Below are 22476 nucleotides of genomic sequence, written 5' to 3' on the forward strand. Positions count from 1 at the left end.
AGGGCAAAATAATACCTTTTGAAGGAACCAGTAACAAAATGTGCTTCCCTAAGGTAACCCAGGACAATCTTTGTGCCATTTTCTGTAATTCTCATGGTCCAGGCTCAAGATAATGTTTTGGTTAAGAAATGACTTAACTATAATGAAGCCAGTTCAACAATTCCATTTATTTGTATTTATACTAATACATTAATTTTCTAATTTCTAGTGATTAACATAAATTAATTTTCAAACCAATATTCCAAGTTATACATTATCAAATGCTATTTAGCCTTTCTATCTTACTTTAATTCAATTGACAAAGATAATACAATTAGGAAAAAAATATCTTTCAGCAGATCAAACCACTGTGGGAAATTCCTCATTTGATCTGCAAGTCTATAAAGAATACCATAAAACAATTATTACAATTTACATAAACTCCACATCACCACTTTAAAAAAAAAGCTTTTGAAAATCTAACTATTACGTAGCTAAGTAAATAAAACAACAGCAGTAGTAGGAATGGCAATAAAAATGAAAGTGAAACTTGGTTTAGGATGCTGTATATTTTACCAGAAATCAGGAGATGTAGAAGAACTGTTGGGTTATTTTTAAAAAATATAGTGCCAATGTGACTAGACTTCAGAGAAGGCTATCAGGATTCAAAACATAAAAGTAGAGATCATTCTTAATGACTCATATCTTATTTTATCTCCATTAGATGTTGCTCTTAGATGGAGTTCTAACATAGTACCCTGTCATGGTGAAGGGTTATCACCTTTCTGGATTATTTGGTGTGACACAAAATGCTTGCATTTTCTTGATGCTTTTCACACATGTAATTTTATGTAAAACAATGAGCAAATTTTTGGTGGTATCTCCACTTGCAGTGTTTGCCTTTCCACTTTTTTTTTTTAATTAATGGTTAGTTTTTGACTACTGGCTTTGGTTATTTGTGGCAAAACAATTATTCCTATCCATTGGAGTACAATTCTATCCTAGGAACATACATCCCGCTGCTGCTGAGTTCACCATCTTGTTTTCTCCACTGTCCTCTCTTTCAGCTGTAGTAGTTTCCTCAACTTTAGTTATATCTTGTCTTATTATGAACAACCTTTACTGAAATATATATTTATTTGAGCAAATTTTACTAGAGAAACCCTGCCTGGTGTGGGCTTTTTCTTAAATTCCATTTCTTTTTTTTATTCTATCCACTTACCTATCATGGCTATTGGCAACCTATAGCCCATCCTCCATGAATTTGTCCAAGCTCCTTTTAAAGCCATCCAAGTAGGTTGTTATCACATAGGGCAGCAGGTTCTACATGCTAACTGTGCACTGTGTGAAGAAATACTTTCTTTTTATCTACTCTCCCACCACTTAGCATCATTGTACATCTGGACCACCCTGGATACACCCAATCTCATCTGATTTTTAAAGCTAAGCAGGGGTTTTGCAGGTTTTCTAGCTCTACAGGAATATTGAGGTAGAGCTAAAAAGGGCTCTTGCTTGAAACTCTCAAGAGCCACTGTCAGAGGTGACAGTACTGGGCTAGGCTGACCAATAGTTTGACTGAATACAAGGCAAATTCTCATGTTCCTATTGAAAGGGATATAAAAAGGAGGGAGGGGGAAAAACTCCATGTTGTGCATAATTATATAGACATACCTTAGTTAACAAAGCCTCAGACACAGAAGCTCCTTTTTACAAATACACTCATCCCTCCATATTTGCGGCTTTGATATTTGCAGATCTGATTATTCACGCATTTGATTAATATGTTCTCTCTAGAAATATCTATGTCCTCCAGTGCAACTTTATGGTCAACTTTAACTAAAAGTTGCACTGAAAGAACTAGAGATTCTTAGAGAGAATACTCTACTAGGCCTTTGAAGCTCTTCCAGGGCAGTTCTATGGTCAGTGTCTCTCGGATATTGGCCACAGAGTTGGACTGGAGGACTGAGAGATTCCTAGAGGTGTCCTCTCAGGTAAAAACATGGTGCTTTTGTTATTCACGGGTTTTCCATATTCACAGGGGTCTTGTGCCCCTAACCCTAGCAAATATGGAGGGACAAATGTATTTCTAATATTGGCATGTTTAGAGCCAGCGTGGTGGTGTGTTTTGAGCGGTGGACTAGGACTTTGGAGACCAAGGTTCAAATCCTTGTTCAGCCATGGAAACCCACTATGCGACTTTGGGCAAGTCACACTCTCTCAGACCCAGATGAAGAAACACCCCCCTCTGAAACACACGCCAAGAAAACCCCATGATAGATTTGCCTTAGGGTCACCATAAGTCAGAAACAAAACACAAGAAAGTACTGTATCAGCTTGTAGCAAGAAGGAAGAGAAAACAGCAACGATTTTGATGTGCCAAAATCATCCTGGTAACAGTTTCCTTAATTGTGCAATATGATATTGTGTAAATGCTGATATTGTGGGTGTGGCACAGTACTAATAAAAATAAACTTCCTGATAAGGTTGTACATTGTGGAGAGTATATAGTTGTAGCTCATATCCTAGATTCAACATAGGTGGAAAGAGAAGGTGCTGGAAACATTCTGTGCAAGCCTTCTTTTCCAGAGGTAGAACAACTTGGAAAAATAGCAACTTGTGTTTACAGGAAAGCTAACATGAAGTTGACTTTTGAAGAACAAACAGAGGAGATTGTGAAAGCATTACTTTATGATTTTGATGTTAGCAATGACGAATCTGAAGCAACTTTTCGAGCCCTGCCTCTGAGAGGTAAGAGGATTTGTTTGGGAAAGTGTGAAAGTTAGAAATAGAAAAAAGTCCAGAGATAGAAATATATTAATGTTAATAGAAAAATATTAATGTTAATTTAAAGGGTTAGTTAATCATTAATAGGCTATGCAATCTAATTCAGTTGCATTTATGTTACATATGAGAAATGACATGTATGTTAAATTGCCATTTCAATTTAGGTTAAATGCCTGCACTAAATATTTACCTGAATGAAGCTAAACAGTGGAATTCAAAGATATAGCTGTGTTAGTCTGTAGAATCAGTATGTAGAGAAATCTTTTAGCACCTTTGAAGTGTCTTCCAACTGCTTTGAAGGCAAGGCATTCAAATAACACAGGCCTCAAATACAGCCCAAAGCCTCTCCAATGCCATGCTCTGGGCCTTTGAACCAGAGCAAAAAGGAGCCAAGATAATCCAGCTCCTGGCAGCTTGGGGCTTGTGGTGGTGGCCTGCTTTGGGAGTGGGCTGTGCAATTGCCACAGACACGATCCACCTGCAGCCGGAGTGGTGTCAGGCTGGTCCTTCCCGCCTGTCTGCTTTGTCCCATACTGAAAGAAAGAAGTTGGCACCATGAGCTTTCGTAGACTTAAGCCTACTTCTTCAGATGCTCAGAAGCTAAATAGTGTTGGCCATTATTTTTAGTCCCACTTCACCTTTTCCTTGTTTTGAGCTTAGGAGACAAGGAAACATTTATATTTGTTGTTTTTAAGTGCCATCAAATGAACTTTGATTTATGGTGACCCTATGAATGAAATACTTCCAAGTCTCTCTGTCAGCAATCCTGCTCAGGTCTTGTAGACGTAGTCCAGCAACTCATCTCAAATGAGTTGATTTTCTTCCTATCAGATTTCTTCACTGTTCAGCTTTCAAGACCATACAATAAAAATGGGAAATATTATGGCATGGACAATCCTAACTTTAGTATTCAATTATATATCTTGACACTTCAGGATCTTGTCTGGTTCCTTATCTGCTCTTCTAAGTCCTAGTCTTGGATATTTTAAAATCCCATTTTTCATGCACCCTACCGTAAATTCTCCTCTTGTTTTCTCTCTCCTTGACAATCTCACCTTCTTAAACACACACACTGTGATGTCTGCTGTTGGAATCCAATCTTGCAAGAATCCACACAGAGTCCAATCTTCATGTAAGAGCAGTAAGTTTATTCATCCATGAGCTACTGAGCATAGCCAGTCCCTGGAGAGTGAGATGAGGAAGAGAGAACAATCAATCCCTCTCCAACCCTATTAATAGTATATATATGTGTGTGTGTGCGTGTGTGTGTGTGCGCGCGCACACACACACACACTGCAGCTGATATCACTAAGGGCTGTGTCTTAAAGGTACCTTACATCTCCATTTCATAGAAATATAAAAACAACAATTATACACGTTACAAAATAATACATTTTATACAGAATATTAAAAACATAAGTAGAAAACATAAATACAAAGAATACAATATTTCTCATTGACCTAACTTACACAAATCATAAAAAGTCACCTTAGGGCCAAGGTGCATTTTCAAGGAGTATATCTCTCTGGCCTAAACACTGGTCTATCATATGATATATATGTTGGTTGCCTATCTGTTATTGGTGATGTTTGCACCTCATCATTATTCTCAGGAGCCTCACCATATCCATTGATTAATGCATCTTGTCTTACACTTCTGTCACTGATAATTTCTGGCATCCATTTTCTTAATTGGCGTGTATTACGCCGATATATCCTACCATTAAGAGTCTTTATTTGGTGGTTGTTTACATCTTTCTATAACTGTGGCAGGAAGCCATCTTTCCTTGGGGTCATTAGATTGCATCCAAACTGCATCTCCCTCTTGTAATGCTTGAAGTGGTCTAGCTGTTCGATCATAAAAATGTTTTTGTCTTTGCTGAACTCTTTGTAGATCTTGATGCACATTAATAGGAATCCTAGGGCATAATAAACCAGTTGTAATGGGAAGTTTAACATCCTGCCCATCAACATTTGTGCAGGCGAATATGACAACCCTGTGACTGGTGTACTGCGATACTCCAACAATGCTAGATGTAAATCCCCACCAGCCTTCCCTACTTTGTTCATAAGCTGTTTAATAGACTGAATTGCTCGTTCTGCCATACCATTAGATTGTGCATATCCTGGACTACTGAAACATTGTTCAAACCCCCATTCTTTAGCAAATGTTTTAAATTCTTGACTAGCAAACAGCATGTTATCACTCACCACTATTCTTGGTATCCCATGGTGAGCAAACACAGACTTAAGCCTACAAATTACTGTTTTTGCAGTTTTATCAGGTAGACTTATTATTTCTGGATATTTTGAAAAATAATCAACTATCAACAGAAATGGACAATTATCCTGTGTGAAGTCGAAGGCTTTCATGGCCAGCATCCATGTTTTTTTGTGGGTTTTTTGGGCTATGTGGCCATGTTCTAGAAAATTTTATTCCTGATGTTTTGCCAGCATCTGTGGTTGGCATCTTCAGAGAATTCTTTGCCTGGAAAAAAATGGGTGTATATATAATGTGTGAGCCTGGGAATGCAGGAGTGATTTGCATGTGTACTGTTCTGTGCTGATGGCAGGCCTCAGGCTGGGAGGCTAATGCAAACGAGGATTAATGTCTGCTAATTGGTGATCATTATCTGCTAGGAAAGCCCCTGACTCTGAATGGTTTTCCATTTGCATTTGCTGAGTTCTTATTTTGCTGTTCCTCAGGACTGGTAGCCAAATTTTGTTCACTTTTAGGGTTTCTTCTTTCCAGTTGAAATTATCCAGATGTTTGTGGATTTCAATGGCTTCCCTGTACATCCTGACATGGTAGTGTCATGGTTAATGAAGAATTAACAGAATTAATCTCCATCCAGAAGGGGACAAAGCAGGGTTGCCCCTTATCACCTTTGGTCCGTTACAGACGGGCCTTAAAGTATGTGATGAGCATGTACTAGGGTTAGGAAGGGGTGGTGCTTCCACACACCCCTAACCCTAGTGTGCGCTCGTCGCACATAAAATGGCGGTGGCCATTCCACACGGCCGCCGCCATCAATACATCATGACCGCGCCATCTCTATACGGGGCGGCGCAGACGTGACGTCCTCGCTCCGCGCCAGGGCGCTTAGTGCACCCTTACCGCGGAGCAGGAAGGAGCTCCGTTTCGGAGCTCCTTCCTGGTTTGGTCCGCTGGGCACAGCCTTCACACGGCTGCACCCAGCGGACCAAAGGAGAAAGGGGTCAAACGGCCCCTTTCTCCTCCTCCCCGCCACCGTGGGGTGTTCTTGGGGCTTGAAGCCCCAAGGACACCCCTTTCCAGGCTGCGGGGAAGCGGCCTTTTGCTGCTTCCCCGCAGCCCATAAAGCGGCGGATCGGGGCCTCAGCGGCTGCCGGTTGGCAGCTGAGGCCCAGATACACCGGGGAAAGGGGCAGGTGCAGCCCGCCCCAAACGGGTGGTCTGTAACCCGCCCTAATTAAATTTGGAAACTTTTTTAGTGAAATTGAGAGAAAATAAACAGATTCAAGGTATTAAAGTCAAAGGAAAAGAACATAAAGTCAGAGCTTTTGCCGATGACGTCCTTTTAACAATTTCTACTCCAATAGATAATATTTCACCCTTACTTGTAGATTTGGAAAAATACGCTGAAATGTCTGGTCTTAACGTCAATAAAAATAAATCAGCTGTATTAGCTATGAACTTACCTCCAGAAGACTTACAAAAAGTAGAAGATGTAACTCAAATGAAGTTCAAAAAAGAAGTAAAATACCTGGGCATAAACTTCACGACTACAAATATATAACTCTATAAAAAAATTATGATAAAACATGGATTGAAATTAAAAGAGATCTAATGAAATGGAACAACTTCAGTTTATATCTATCAGGTAGAATAGCCACCATAAAGATGAATATTTTACCTAAACTTATCTATTTGTTTCAAAATATCCTGATTCGGACGAATCTTAAGGTATTTAAAATATGGCATCACAATCTCTCAAAATTTTTGTGGGGTGGAAGAAAACTGAGGATAGAAATGAAGGATTTATTTGATAAGATATCAAGAGGTGGCTGGGGTTTACCAAATTTGAGGATTTATTATGACACAGCTTGTTTTCATTGGCTTTGGGCTTGGTTTAGGTTGAAGGATTATGATTTGTTAAATATCATCCTAATCCAATTGTTTATTAGTTAAAATTTAAGCTAATACAGCAATTGTCAAAAAGGGAAATAACATAAAAATAACCCAAAGAGAAAGCCAACAAAACCCACTCCTTTCAATTTTAGGAATTTCCCCATAATCAGAGGTCTGTTTTGGACCTCTGTCAATTATACTACTCCTGCTCTGTGTACCTTCATGGTCTTGCCTTTTTTATGGTATGTTATTGAGGGGCATTGTATAGACATAAATGACAACGTAAATCTAACTGTTAATCCGAAGTGGTATTTACAAATTTTACTCAATGGAATTTATATCAGCATTGACTTACCAAGTTCTCATTCATGCAATGGGTCCCCGCTAGTTGTGTCTAAGAATTGGATTTAGGCCATTAGAACATACATTTGAATTCAAGGTAAAGACGGAAACTTTAATTCTGCTTTGCTTTCAGTTGCAGGTAGCTCTGAAAGCTCTTTTGATGCAGAGGCTATTGCCAGAAGACTACAGCACCTTGGAGATCAGTATAATGCAGATGTGGAGAGATATGTTGAGAAGATTATTGAAGAGAGGAGTAACTTGGTAATGAACTCTCCCAAGTTCTCTAGCCAAAAGGATTCTCCATTTCTCTTACAGTGAACTTCCTTGTGCTGAGGAAGACTGATCTGTATGTGGCTTCTTGGCTAGTGACTAGTCCAGCAAACTGCAGGAAAGATGTAGGGGCCTTACACATACATCAGAACTGTCAGGTGTTGAGGGAAAGATGAATGTGAGGAAAGGTGGACATCAATGGCAAAACTCTCCCTTCCCACCTCTCTGGAGGGGATGTGCTGAAGGCATTGTCCCTTCTCCTAGAATTGTAGGAGAATTTTCACATGCAACAACCTACTATGTAAAACATGTATACTAGGCTCATGTAGAGAACTACTGGCAAGTACATGACATAGGTCTAAAACACACTGCAGAAATAATCCAATTTGAGATCACTTTAACTGTCCTGGATCAATGCTAGGGAATCTTGGGACTTGTAGTTTATTGTGGCAGCAGAGCTCTCTGACAGAGAAGGCTAAATGTCTCACAATACTACAGTTTCCAGAATTTCCCAGCATTGAGCCAGGGCAGTTAAAGCGGTCTCAAACTGAATTATTTCTGCAGTGTGTTTTGGACCATAGCAAGAAGGCCACATCTGCACTGCAGAATTAAATCAGTGTATTGTGGCACAAGAGCTCTCTGGCAGAATGTCTCACAAAGCTACAAATCCCAGAATTCCATAGCATTGAGCCATGAAACATTGACCTTGAAACAGTGGTGCATGCACTGGTAACCTCTCGACTTGATTTCTGTAATGCGCTCTACATGGGGCAACCCTTGTACCAAGCTCGGAAGCTGCAGTTGGTTCAAAATATGGCCGCTAGGCTGGTCACTGGCAGCTCCAGGGCCAGCCACATAACACCGATATTGAAAGATCTGCATTGGCTGCCAATTCGCTTCCAGGCCCAATACAAGGCGTTGGTTGTTACCTATAAAGCCCTAAATGGCTTAGGCCCAGAGTACTTGGAGGACCACCTCTCCCCATACAATCCGCCCCGCACACTCAGGTCTGGTGGGAAAAATCTCCTGAGCGTTCCCAAGACTAGACTTGTATCAACGGCGCAAAGAGCATTTTCTGTTGCGGGCCCGCAATCTTGGAACGCTCTCCCTGAGGAGCTCCGCTTAGCCCCCTCCCTGGAGTTGTTCAAAAAGAACCTGAAGACTCATCTATTTTGTCAAGCCTTCCCTCACATGTCCTGACTGTCTTTCCCCTTGTGTTGTGTATTGTATTGTATTGTATTTTTAACATTGACTAGTAATTTTTAACTGTTTCTATGATGGATTTTAACGAGGTATAGTTATGCTTGGTTTTGTTTAGGGTAATTGTTATTGTTAAATTTGTTCTCTTTTTAATCTGCATTGTATTCGATTTGTATTGTTTATAAACCGCCGTGATCGTGGGAACGGCGGTATAGAAATAAAATTTCAATTCAATTCAATTCAATGACAGTTAAAATGGTGTCAGCCTGGATGATCTCTGCAGTGTGGATGCAGCCTTAATGAGAGAAGAGCAGAAAGAAAGGAAACTGAGGTGGAAAAGAAAGTGAAAGGTAGAGGATCTTTATTGTAGCTGAAAGTAGATCACTCTTCTGTCCTCTTCCTCAGATAAGGAAGAGGTATTTTCTAGGGGAAAATACCAAAGCACCTGAAGACAGACTTTCGTTTCTCTTCTAGGGAAGAGGACAAGACAGCTCAGCCTAGGATTAAAAATTAAAACCCAAGAATGGCAATAAAATGTTGCAGCTTGTGCTGGGAGTCACCATGAAATACTCTGGGACAAAATAAACATTGTTTGGATATTTTTAAAACATAGAACTACAACAAATACACTAACCTTCCAACACATTTGCTCCATTTGGAGGAGCTCACAATTAAACAAATTAGGTCTCACTGATTTCAATTAGTTTACAGTTAATTGACTTGTTGGTCTCTTGTTATCAGCTGTATTTAGTTACATAGATCTTGTTTGTTTGATTTAAGATGAACCTGGACTACTCTGAGCATCAGCTCTTTGGAACCATGGGTAGGGAGAATAATGTTGGTTCCCAACATGAATGAAATTGATTTATAATGCTACTGATAATAAGGGAATGTGTATTTAAGATTTTATGTAGCATACCTTGTTTCTTCCACCTTGCTGACTCTTTTCTGTTGCAAAAGATTGTGCATTTTAGAGATCTCCATTTTGCCTTTACAGCTGGAGAAATTCAAGGAAACAGCTGAATTTCTCAGTCGGAATTCCGGGTTGCAGTATGAGCATAGTTATGTAATTTTCTCTGTTAATATGTTTCGGTGTCTTGTACGGAAAGCTCGTGCTATAGCCCAGTCAGAGTTACTTATACGGGCAATCAGTGATAACCACGCAGTGAGAGACTACATTGAAAGACAAGGTGGCTGGGTGAGTTAAACTGAAGTTCATTATGGGGCTTAGCAGCCGGGTAAACCATGTTCAAAGGTCAACCAACACATCTATTGCAGTGTAGAAACACCAACACTTGTTATGTAGACTGGGATTAGTCACTGTTTGGCCCTTCAAAAAATTATCTTGAAATGCATTTCTTGTCTGTGACAGCTAGCAGAGTCAGGGATGGTGGGAGGGCCACAAACTGCCCACCTATGACCTATACCCTGTAATTTGTTTTATTTAGAAATATCTTTGATTATGATTGAAATGTCTTCAGGACATCTCTTTGTGCTCTGATTACTGGAGGAAACTCAAATGCAGTCCTGGGGCAATTGGTACCTGGAACTGAATGTTCTTTCTAGCAAAGCAGACTCCCTGCAACTGATCCTCCTCTGATCAGTGGATACACCTACAACGGTCTTTGGCTTGTCATTATGTTTTTAATGGAATGCAGCAAGTGGAGCTTCTTAGTGGCACTTGGTCCTCCGATAGATGGTGGCTCCATAATCCCAACATGTTTCACATCAGTTCAATGGCACATGTAGTACATGCCCTTGAGAAAGATCACTTATTTACCTGTCCTTTCCCTCATGCAAATTTTTTAATCCAGTGACTTTCCTTTCTTTATCCTTAGGAGAACTTTGAAAACAGAAGAGGACAAAACAATCACTGATTTTTCATCTCTGATGCAAGATGCTTTGCTGCAATTTGTTGCTTTAATAAAAATAGGGATGGAGTAAGATTCTGCATGAGAATTGTATGGTGGGAAGGAGAGCAAATTGCAAACAGGCTCCAAATAGATAAAAACAAGAACCAAATTTTAAAAAAACCAATCAACCATAAGGCATCTGTAGGTGTTTACTATTGCTAGCCAACCATAATACTGTAGAAAAGTGATAGGAAGAAAACAGATGGCAGCTAGATCTCTCAATGATTTGCATTACAATGGTAAGGGTTTCTCATTTCCACATCTGATAATAGCAACAGTTTAAAAGCTTTTCTTCCCTAAAACAGGCTGTATGGAGGGCACTTATGGTTAGGAGAACTAAGTGTAGATTTGTGTATGTGTGAAAGGAATTATGTCCTTTGTTCCAATATTAAACACAAATTTCTGAGCATGCTGTTACTGGTGTACTTTTTGTTTGCCACAAACACTAAATACATGTCCACTTGTTTCAACCAGCATTTTGCACTTGTCTCTGAACAGTAAAGGTTTGAGTCAGAGAAAGGACATTTGGTATTCAAAAACTATTTTCCCTTTCACCCCCAAATAGCCCCTTAGATGTCCAGTAATGTCCCCTAAAAACTGTCAAGAGTGCAATTGGCTCCCCCTCCTCAAACATTGGGTATGGGTTGGGGCAGGAAAAATGCTGCAGTAGCTGCATGCTACCATGGAGCAAAGTAGAGGCAACTTTGACCTTTGAGATGTTTAGGAGTAGCACTCCCACAAACATATCATTGACCATGCTGCTTGGCACTTCTGGGAGTAAAGTCTAATACTTCTGAGAGGCCAAAGATTTCTTGTCATTGATACAGAGATTACTTTACTTGAAAGTGTCTGCTAATGGTGTTTCTTTTTACTGATTTTATTGTTTTAAGACTGATTGTGTCCAACCAGTTATCTCCAATATGATTTATGTTGCTCATCTCTGATTATAACACATCAAATCTGAAAAGTGAGGATGAACTGTTTATGAGTGTTTTTCTCCTGGCTTTCCTCTTGCTACATAAAATCTTTTAAGATGGAAAAAGCGTTGATTGGTAGCACAAGGACTGTTCATCTGGAAGTTTACTTTGATGTTAAATAAACTATTGAGTAAAATGAAACTTTTCTTCTTTCTTAAGGAAGCACACCCATTTCTATATTATGTTCCAGTGAATCACAATAAAAGAAACTCTGAGAATAATAAGTAGCACCTTGCATAGAATTCCCCATAGATTCAGATTTGTTTCTAAGTCAAAGCAAGAAGAAAATACCTTCCCAAACAATTGTTATTACTGATTTTATAAGAATATATGTAAAAAAAGGGCTATCACCAAACTAAATGCATTCTTTGTTGATTAATTATAAATGCTGCACATGTTATCAGGAGAGAATATAATTGATGTTTACTCTCCACTTACACTGTCACTTTCACACATAGTTGAACCATGTCAAACTAGTTTACCTACTTTCATTTGTTTATTTAATCGGCATTATTCATTACATTTACATACTGCTAATTATGAGAACTTATGTCAATCCCTATCAGTACTTAATTCCTTGCAACCTTATATCAGAAATATGTAAAGACTGCATCTTAAACTAGAAGGGTAACTTTGTTAGGTGATGATCTGAGTGATGAACTAGACTCTGGGGACCAGGGTTTGAATCCCAGCTTGGCCATGGAAACTCACTTGGGCAAGTCATACTCTCTCAACCTCAGAGGAAGGCAAAAGCAAGCCCCATCTGAATAAATCTTGCCAAGAAAAGGTTTAGAGTCGCCACAAATTGGAAATGACTTGTACACAAAAAATAACAACAAGCTTTGAAATATAGAAAATGACCATGCAGATGATGATGATGATGATGATGATGATGATGATGATCCTGATCCCTCTTTCCCAACAGCCAGCAAAGAAACACTGGAGATGAGAGATAGCTGTGAACATGCATTTGTTTTGTAACTACAATTGCCATAATTCCTCATCATTTGCTACACTGGCTAGAGTTGATGTATGCCAAAAACCCCCACAAAAAACCAAAACCATAGTTGCCAACTCTTAAACTAGAGGGATGGTTATTTGGTAGAGAACGAAAGCAATTCCTGATAGGCCCTCTAAGTCATGACACCATTTGGCAGCAAAGGAGAATTGCATTTCTGCCTTAAATGTGATGGCAATCCCCTTGAAAGCTACAGGACTGCATTCATTCTTTTTTGTTTCCTATAGAAAGGCAGATCACCTGTATAATACATGATTTGACTGCTTTAAGTGAGCAGTGTTTTTATATAGCTTCAGTAAAATGCTGAGCCAATAGCATTACTTAAAGCTGGGTCAATCCATTTGTAAATACAAAATACAGGAGCTCTGTAGTGGGAGGATCAAGCTTAGGGTTTCAGGAAAAGGGCTAGTTTAATCCTTTATGGAAGAAATTAAATCCCCCTCCCTGGCCTGAGCAGGATACCCATTCCACACAGCTATTTGTATTTGTAAAAAGGTTCACATGATTTTAAATAGTGAATTTGGTTTCATGTATATTTCATCCATGGAACTAAAGTGTCAAACATTATATATCTTATGTTTGAACGTGGGATTTCAAAGTCCATGTTGAAAACTAATCAGGATCTTTTCCATCATCCCCCCATTATGTGTTAATAATATATTTTTAAATATCTCCTCTCCATATTTTTGTGAGGTAGGGATTCTAGCTGTTTTTCAGCTGCTCATCAATGTACAAATGACATATTAATTAATGTTTCTTTGGCAATTTCATGTTATTTCTGGTCCCATTGCTTCTAAGATCACAGAAACACTTCTGTGTCAATACCAGGAAAGATTCAAGACCTGATAATTAAACAGAGAGTCTGTGAACATTTGGGAAGCAATGTCATTATTACAAAAAAATCAACATGGGTTTAGGAGAAACAAGTCATGCCAAACTAATCTGATCTCCTTTTGTTATAAAATTACCAGCTTGGTAGACAAAAGGAATGCTGTAGATATAGCATATCTCAATTTCAATAAAACCTTTGACAAGGTCCCCCATGATATTCTTGCAGACAAGCTTGTAAAATGTGGGCTAGACAAGGCAACTGTTACATGGATTTGCTCAACAATGGCTCCTTTTCATCCTGGAGAGAAGTGACCAGTGGGGTCCCACAGGGCTCTGTCCTGGGCCCAGTGCTATTCAACATCTTTATCAATGACTTGGATGACAGAATTGGGGCATACTTATCAAATTTGCAGATGACACCAAATTAGGAGGAATAGCAAATACCCCAGAGGACAGGATCCAAATTCAAGATGACCTGAAAAGACTAAAAAGCTGGGCCAAAGCTAACAAAATGAAATTCAACATGGAGAAATGTAAGGTACTGCACTTAGGGTGGAAAAATGAAATGCATAGATATAGGATGGGGGACACCTGGCTTAATAAGACTACATGTGCAAGGGATCTAGGAGTCCTAGTAGACTACAAGTTGAGCATGAGTCAATAGTGTGATGCTGCAGCTAAAAAGGCCAATGAGATTTTAGGCTGCATCAATAGAAATATAGTGTCTAGACAAGGGAAGTAATAGTGCCACTCTATTTTGCTTTGGTCATGCCTCACCTGGAATAGTGTGTCCATTTCTAGATACCACAGTTTAAAAATGATATTGACAAACTGGAGCATATCCAGAAGAGGGCGATCAAAATGGTGAAGGATCTGGAAATCATGCCTTACGAGGAAAGACTTATGGAGCTGGGTATGTTTAGCCTGGAGAAGAGACAGCTAAGAGGTGACATGATTGCCCTGTTTCAGTATTTCAAGGGGTGTCACACTGAGGATGGAGCAAGCTTGTTTTCTGCTGCTCCAGAGAACAGGACCTGGAACAATGGATGCAAGCTCCAGGAAAAGAGATTCCACCTCAACATTAGGAGGAACTTCCTGACAGTAAGGGCTGTTCGATGGTGGAACACACTCCCTCGGAGTGTAGTGGAATCTCCTTCCTTAGAGGTTTTTAAGCAGAGACTGGATGGCCATCTGTTGGGGATGCTTTGATTGAGAGTTCCTGCATAGCAGGGGGTTGGATTGGATGGCCCTTGTGGTCTCTTCCAATTCTATGATTTTATGGCTACATTCTATCACCCTATTTGTTCAACCTGTTCACAAAGAACATCATAAGAAGAGCAGGATTAGATTCAGAAGGAGGAGTGAAATAGGAGGAAGGAATATCAACAATCAAAGATAAGTGACACCATACTGCTAGCGGAAAACATCACAGACTTGTAACAATTACTAACAATAACAATTACTAACAAGGTCAAAGATGAAAGTGCGAAACCAGGCTTAATGACGAACATAAAGAGAACAAAAATAATAACCAAGGAAGAGATACATAAATTCTATCTAGATAATGAGGAAATTGAAATAGTAAAAGAGTTCCCATATCAAACATTGAATGGAATCAAGAATGGAGAAATCAGAAGAAGACTAGGAATGAGAAGGGCAGGTATGAAAGAATTAAGCAAGATCATACAGAGTAAAGATATACAAATGAACATGAAACTTTGAAGCATCCAAACTTCTAGAGCTGAGTGGGGATTTGAACCTTGGTCTCCAGGGTCATAGTTCAACACCCAAATCACTACACCATACTGGCTCCGAATGGATGTATGCTATGTCTGAAAACATATAGCCAACTTTTAATAATGTCAGTTACATATCTTTATCCTACGTTTCTCCAAGAACCTGAAGACTGCATCCCCAATCTTTCTCCCTAAAAACAATGTAGATTACCGCACTAGGGTACAAAGCGTTCCCCAATGCGTTCTCACGGGTGCGAGCCTGGAACGTGACGAGGGCCAGAACGCTAGTTTACCACACAGCGGAACGCCGCCGTCGCCGCCGGGCATTCCAAATGTGTTCCAAATGTGTTCCCAATGTGTTCCAGGGAGGCCATTTCTGGGAACGGTTTGAATGTTGTTTGGTTAGAATCTTGCTGAGGAGAATGTGTAGGAATGTGTGGGATGCTCTGAATATTAGTAATAAAATAAAGTGATGTCATGTTGATAAGCATTGCCTTTTGTCAGTTCCTAAGTCACAATGAAAGCCTTATTTGGATTCTGTTTTGACAATCAGCTCTATTTTACAACGTTTGTTAATCATTGACATGTGTTAGGCAAGAAACAGCTGGGGGCAGTGCTCCACTTTGGCATGGAAACTCTAGATCCCCTGCAGAATGTTTTGTGAAATATATAGGAGGAAGAAGAAATAGAATTTGGATGGGCTTTTTTTTCTCCTGGTTTTCCAATTGCAGTAATTGAATACAGTAAAGTTTTCCAGAGGCTGTGTGGATACTCATAGCAGTGTCAGTCAAATAGCCAGCATTCCAGGAACTGACTAGTCTCTTATTCATTGACCTCTATGTAACTTTAACATTCTAACATAAATATCTGACCATGATGTGGCTTTGCAAAGTTCATCCCAGGCCGTGTGAAAGGCTGGTCATGTCTGAATATTTCAGAGTTTTCTGGCAAAGTTTAGAGCTGAGGCATGACTAATACATTTTAGAAGCTAAGCCATCTCTCTTATGGGAGCTAGATGAATGAGGAAGTTCCCTTTTAAAAAAATCTGAGAAGATGGGTGATCGACACAGACATTTCAAACTGGTGATGAACATTTTATTAAGTGGCATATACCCATAAAAGTTGTTGCTGTTGATTCCTCCTTTTAGCTTCTCAAGTGGAAATTCCTTCAGATAATTATCTAGTGAGGCTTTCATCTTGGAGAAGACAGAAAAGTGAGTTCACCAGGATCAATGGAAACAAAACAATGTGCTTTCTCTGTTCTTGTAAAAGGAGGCACTAGGGCCCTGTGTGGAATGGCTCTTCTAATTTCCCCACCGTGGGTGCTGCTACATACACACTAATTTCCTTTAGGTCTTGTGATGAACTGAGTAAACCACAAACTTCAACAGGAACCTTCCACGCTGGTAGTTGTTTCCACTGTAGCATGCATTTGTCATGTCCATCTTCATCAGTTCAGTTTCACCTGGTTTTACAGTATGGATCAAAGAGAAATTCTCATGCAAAACCTGGAAAGGGCCAAAAGTAGACGGCTCAACAGAGAGGAATTTGCAAATGAATTTTTGGTAAGTAACATACAAAAATTTATTTGGATCTGATTTCATTTTATGAGGACACATGTGGCTACCATAGCACAAAGTAACTTAATAATTTCACAAAACTTTCTAGCATATAAATAATTAACTGGATCTCAAGCAACATTGGAGAGGGTGGGTGGTAAAGTTTTTTTTAATTTCTTGAGTCTTAAATGTTTTCATAAAGGGCATTTCCTGCTTCTCCATTTGTGATCATACTAACTTTATTGTAGCATTGTTTGGATTACAAAATGTTTGCCTTCTTATTTCTCAGTAACATCTGGAGTGGGGAGGCTGGACTTCAATTACATATGGGTTAGAGGAACTTCAAATCCATTACTTTTGTGGTGGCCCACTTAGGTTTTAGATGGCCCTTGGGGAAACTGCGGTGAGTTAAATCCTCTCCTCAAGTGGGTGCATCTCCTTGATAACCCCCATTAACCCCCATTTGCTTGCTATCTCAGTTTGGGACTGATCCACATTATTGACCAGAACAAAAAAGCAAGACAAATGGAGATAGTGGCTCCTTCCTCTTCTTGGTTATTTTAGATGGCTAGAGTGGTTTGAGCACTGGACTATGAAGTTTTTCACACAGCTAAAATACCCGGCTTACCTTTCCCAGATTGTATTCTCTTCGGGATGCAGCCTAGTATTATTGCTCACATTTTGCCAGCTGATTTGCAAAGCCAGGAAGCTCCCAACTTTGCAAATCGGCCAGTTGAGCATGGCTGGGAGCTGAGATTTGGGGGGGGAGGGGGTAGGCGGGAGGCAGCCTTGGGGGCAAAATGCGAGTGGTAATACCTGGCTGCATCCCAAAAGAGGCTTCAAACTGGGAAAGATAAGCCGGGGTTTTTAGCTGTGCGAAAAGCTCTTATGACCCTGGGGAACAGGGTTCAAATCCCCCTTGGTAACATTGCCTGGCCTTCTCTTTAGCTGCCTACATTTCCCAATGATCAAATGAAGTTTTTAGTTACTACAATGCTAGACATTTGGAGACTGAGAGAAAAATTATTTGGGAGGCAGGATTATTTTGGGGGGGGGGGTGTCCTTATTTACCCTCCCCCCAATAGCTACACTCCCAGGTATTCATGGAGGTAATTTAAAATTCTTGCTAGCCACTTAATGAACTATTTGTATTTAAAGGGGTTTAGAAAGTAAATATTCAAATACATGGACTGTTTGTTTACTTCAACAATTAGCAGTTGTCCTCATAAACTAGCATTTGTCTTCTGACCTTGAAGGATCAAAGGCCAAAATAGCAGTGACATTTTTGGAAAGAGTGATCATCAAAATATTTAAAAAGAGTTAGCAAAAAGATAAGAGAATGGTGGAGAGATTAGCATGATGATAACTATGGAGGGCAACCATAATCTAAGTGGGAACTTCACAATGGTCCTTGTAAAACAATGGTTTCAGCACTTGCTTTACAAAGCCTTTGGATTTGTTAAAGATTTATCAGGAGGTCCTCAATAAGGAAACCATTAATGGCATGTGCACCTTCATGAAGGACATCCCATCAAAAACTGCTGCCTGGAACAATATGCAGCTACCATGGGAGTGTCAGTTGTGTTATATGTATATCTTCAACAAAAGCGAGGACCAGTAATGAAACCCAAAAGGCTAATGCTTGAGATAAGCTGACTATGCACCCTAGAACATTCCTCATTTTTTCACCTATCAAATTGATGTTGGGAACTCAATTTAGGCTGTTATGATGACAGAGTTGCTTCTGTCTTGCTAGAGCTTGGAACAGGTATTAAAAATGGGATGTCTTTACAAGCAAAACAGAAATTTCCAGTGACAGATCACAATCCTAGACATAAGCATTTTGGTTTTAGAGGCAATCTTAGCTAGTTCCCTTTAGCAGTTCTAGACAAAAAGATTTGTGTGTATAAGCATTTTTTCCTGTGCCTACAGAGAGAAGCTTGCCCAAAGTGGTAAGGAAGAGAAGTATTAACTTTAAAGACAAACCTTCCCTTTAACTTCCCATTAAATTTAAACTACTGACTGTAATGTTATTATAATTTGGCATATGTGTCAATGCTGAGGTTTTCTGAGGCCTGAACCATACCCTCCAACATTTCACAGATTAAAACTGGGACAAGTATAACAAAGCAACACCAGATATGGTCAAGATGACAGGAGTTATTAATGAGAAGGATCACATGAGCTAAGAGAGGATGCAGCAGTTTGCTTTTTGAACCTATTGGGAAGAGCAAGATTCTGCTCTCTTCTCTCCTCTCTGCAGAATTATTTAGTGTGAACTATTTTGCACTCTGAACTTTTTCCAGCAAGTGAAGTAAGCTGAAGGTAAAGAGGGAAAAGTGGGAGGAGAAGAAAGAAAATTTTTAAAGCATCTGAAAAAGTGGGATGACACAGGATTAATCAAGTATCCTGCCAAATCAAGACAGTTGAAGGGTATGATTACCTGGTTTTGTGTATCAATTTTAAAAAAACATATAGTGCATTGAACACTAGTTCAATTTACAATTGTTATTTTTATTTTGAAAAAATACTGCAATTATTGACAAGTTATTCATTCCAGATGAAACAACATGGTTAGCATGGCTTGTGAAAATGCTCTCAGAGACTCTAGTGTGAAATAACTTTAACAGGTCTTCAGCTTTTAACTGATTGAGGCAGAAGTATATTCAGTGCTGTATATTTTATCACATTTTGAATATCTTTTTAATTGTTTTAAATTAATATTTTAATTTGATTGGTTGCTTAATGGCTTTTATACTCTTGGGCTATACATTGTTTTGGCTCTTTTAATTTATCTTGTAATGGGTCTCATACTGGTAGACAGATATGACATGGCATTCAATAGACAAATACACTTTCTCCATTTCACATTTCACAAACTTTACAAACTTTGCAAACTTCAGTTCAGATTCCAGTTTAGAATTTGGGTGGATTAGGTTGCATTTTTTCATGCACAAGTCTAATTATTTATTACACTTGAGTCTATAAACCAAATTCAGAAATAAAAGTAAGTTCAAATTTGCAGACAGGGTACAGACTCTTTTCCCCCTACATCTCCAAAATTATAATAGTTGCTGTCTGTTGTATGCACTAAAATATATAGAAACTTTTTTTCTGGTCAGGTAGAAGTCTAGACAATAGTTCATAAACATTAATGCTAGTTTTAATATAGCCCCATTCTTCAAATAAAAAAAGAAGAATACAGGCACACTTCAGTTAACAGGAAAGCCCCTTTTTACTAGGGATGCCATATCCTGGTGGCCCCTGGGAAAATCCCGCTTTTGGGGGCCCCTCCCGGTCCCGGGCCAGTTTGGCCCCCAGCCATGCCTTGGTCCCGGTCCGGGGCCCGCTCCTGCGGCCATTGCCGCTAATGCGGCTGGCCACGGCGCCAACCCACCTCCTCCTCCTCTTCTGGAGTGGTGGGCAGCGCCAACCCACCTCCTCCTCCTCTTCTGGAGTGGTGGGCAGCGCCAACCCACCTCCTCCTCGGCGGCATCAGCGCTGCCGCCACCGCACCTCCTGCGCGTGCACCCGCGTGCAGGCCTCTGAAGCAGGAGCTCATCCCCTGATTTGGCCAGCCAGCCATTGGCCAGCTGCCCAAAGGGGATGGGCTCCTCTGCGCATGCCGCCTGGGCCTCAGCAGGGGCCAGCGGCAGCGTGCGCACCTGCCCCGCTTCCCTGTGCACACGTGCACCTGCCCCATTTCCCTGCGCGCGTGCGTGAGCTGGAGGAGGAAGAGGAGGAGGAGAAGGAAGGAGCCAGAGGAAGGGTGCCTTGAAGGGCAGAATAGGGGCAGAGGAGGAGGAGGAGGAGGAAGGAGCCGGAGGAAGGGTGCCTTGAAGGGCAGAATAGGGGCAGAGGAGGAGGAGGAGGGGGGAGGAGGAGGAGGGGGAGAGGAAAGGTGAGTCAGTGGCCATTAGGTCTGCCTTGGGTTTTTTGGTTTTTTTAATGATTTTTCAAAAATATAAAATACTCATTTTATTTTATTAATTTTTATTATTTCTTGTTTTTATTTTATTAATTTTTATTATTTCTTGTTTTTTATTTTATTAATTTTTATTATTGCTTTTTTATTTTTTTCATTATTTTTATTATTAAATATATACACCTCTGTCTTGTTTTTTATTTATTTTTTCATTATTTTTATTATTAAATATATACACCCCTGTCTTGATTTTTATTTTTTTGTCTAGGAATAATGCCAAAATGTCCTCCATTTTGATCATGCCTTAGAAACATGCATTTAGATTAACATTTTTTAAAAACCATCAATTTTTTGCGCATGTCCTCCATTTTTATAAAAACGTGTCCTACATTTGAAAATGTTGTCCTACATTTGTCCTACATTTGTCCCGGTTTGGTGGTCCTGGCTTATGGCAACCCTACTTTTTACAGAATCTTTTTTTTATTATTGTTGTTTTCAAAGTTTTAAACACATACAAAGGACAGAAACAAAAACAAAAGCACAAAAAAGCCACATATATTTTACAATAGTTACACATAAAATATACATTTACCTAGACAGTATATACCTCACTCATCTTCATCATTAAACATTTAACATTAATAAAATACATTTAACATATACTATGCCTTCCGACTGTCTGGATCTCTGTACAATGTATCAATTTTCCATTGTTTTTATCTTACATGTAGTTCAAATGTTTCCTTCACAAAATACCCAGTTTGTTCAATCCAATTTTCACCCCTAGGTTTCTTATCATGTAAATTTTTGAACAATCTTCTACCCTGTAATTTCCCTTAAGCGAGTAAATCTATATGAACATATTACAAGAAATGTGAAGAGCATGTACTTGATTTAATACTTATTTGTTTTTCTTCACAAGGTACCCAAATTATATAATCCAGTTTTCCGGAGTAGATTTTCTGTCTTATTATTTGTAAACCATTTTTACCTTATAAAACTACTTCAAACATGGAGGACTATATAGGCGAACTACAGCTTAATTTTGAAGAACTTAAATTCAATTTCATTGCTCTATATACGTTTATATTTAGGAAATCCAAATTCAAATTGAGTTCTGATTTCTGAAACTATCACATTACTATATCTCACCACTTACTAAGTATCATATTACATAATTAACTCAAAACCACAATATTTTTCCATTTTCTTTCTATAAATTTGTAAAAGGGTTCCCATTCTTTTTTAATGGATTCTTCACTTTTTTCCCTCATCCAACAAGTCATCTTATCCATTTCTGCCATTTCAAATACTTTCATTATCCACTTTTCCATGGATGGTGTCTGGTCAGATTTCCAAAATGTAGCAAATAAAATTCTAGCACAGGTAAGAAGATAAAAAATTAGTTTACCATGTTGCTTCTGCAATTCTGAATCGATCATACCCAACAAATATGTTTCAGGAAGAAAAGAGATTTGAATATTTAGTTCTCTAGTTATAATATTATGCACCTTTAGCCAATATTGTTTTGCCACCATGCACGTCCACCATACATGGTAGTAAGATCCTATTACTTTAAAGCATTTCCAACACTCTGGTTTGCTGCCTTTGAACATCAAGGAGATTCTTTGTGGAGAGAGATGCCATCTATATGTCATTTTATATATGTTCTCCTTTAAGTTCTGATTGCTAGTATATTTAAGACTTTTGGTCCAAATATTCTCCCATTTTTTATATGCTATATTATGACCCACATTCTGTGCCCATAAGATCATGCTACGTCTGATTACCTCCTCCTCCGTATTCCAGCTCAGAATCATTTTATAAAATC

General features: G+C 39.2%; 3 protein-coding genes across 3 annotated transcripts in view; all 3 read left to right on the plus strand.

Moving 5' to 3' along the window:
• Positions 1-7430, plus strand: part of LOC149315891 (AP-4 complex subunit beta-1-like) — a 30821-nt gene extending 23391 nt beyond the window's left edge. Inside the window, exon 13 of the transcript XR_016280407.1 lies at positions 7350-7430. The gene's annotated coding sequence lies outside the window, so the exon portion shown is untranslated. The remainder of the gene's footprint in view (positions 1-7349) is intronic.
• Positions 1822-11566, plus strand: BCL2L15 (BCL2 like 15). The gene is made up of 4 exons (XM_089514378.1): positions 1822-2727; positions 7350-7477; positions 9684-9884; positions 10525-11566. Exons 1-4 carry the CDS (start codon positions 2616-2618, stop codon positions 10561-10563), a joined length of 480 nt encoding a protein of 159 aa, XP_089370504.1. The 5' UTR covers positions 1822-2615; the 3' UTR covers positions 10564-11566.
• A 5058-nt stretch (positions 11567-16624) lies between these two features.
• PTPN22 (protein tyrosine phosphatase non-receptor type 22) overlaps positions 16625-22476 on the plus strand; it is a 51457-nt gene continuing 45605 nt past the window's right edge. Inside the window, exon 1 of the mRNA XM_089518566.1 lies at positions 16625-16726. Within this exon, the coding sequence (XP_089374692.1) occupies positions 16640-16726 (87 nt within the window). The 5' untranslated portion in view covers positions 16625-16639. The remainder of the gene's footprint in view (positions 16727-22476) is intronic.

The sequence above is a fragment of the Sceloporus occidentalis genome, unplaced genomic scaffold, assembly GCF_023333645.1.
Source record: "Sceloporus occidentalis isolate IW3139 unplaced genomic scaffold, rSceOcc1.0.p SCAF_3, whole genome shotgun sequence".
Lineage (NCBI taxonomy): Eukaryota > Metazoa > Chordata > Lepidosauria > Squamata > Phrynosomatidae > Sceloporus > Sceloporus occidentalis.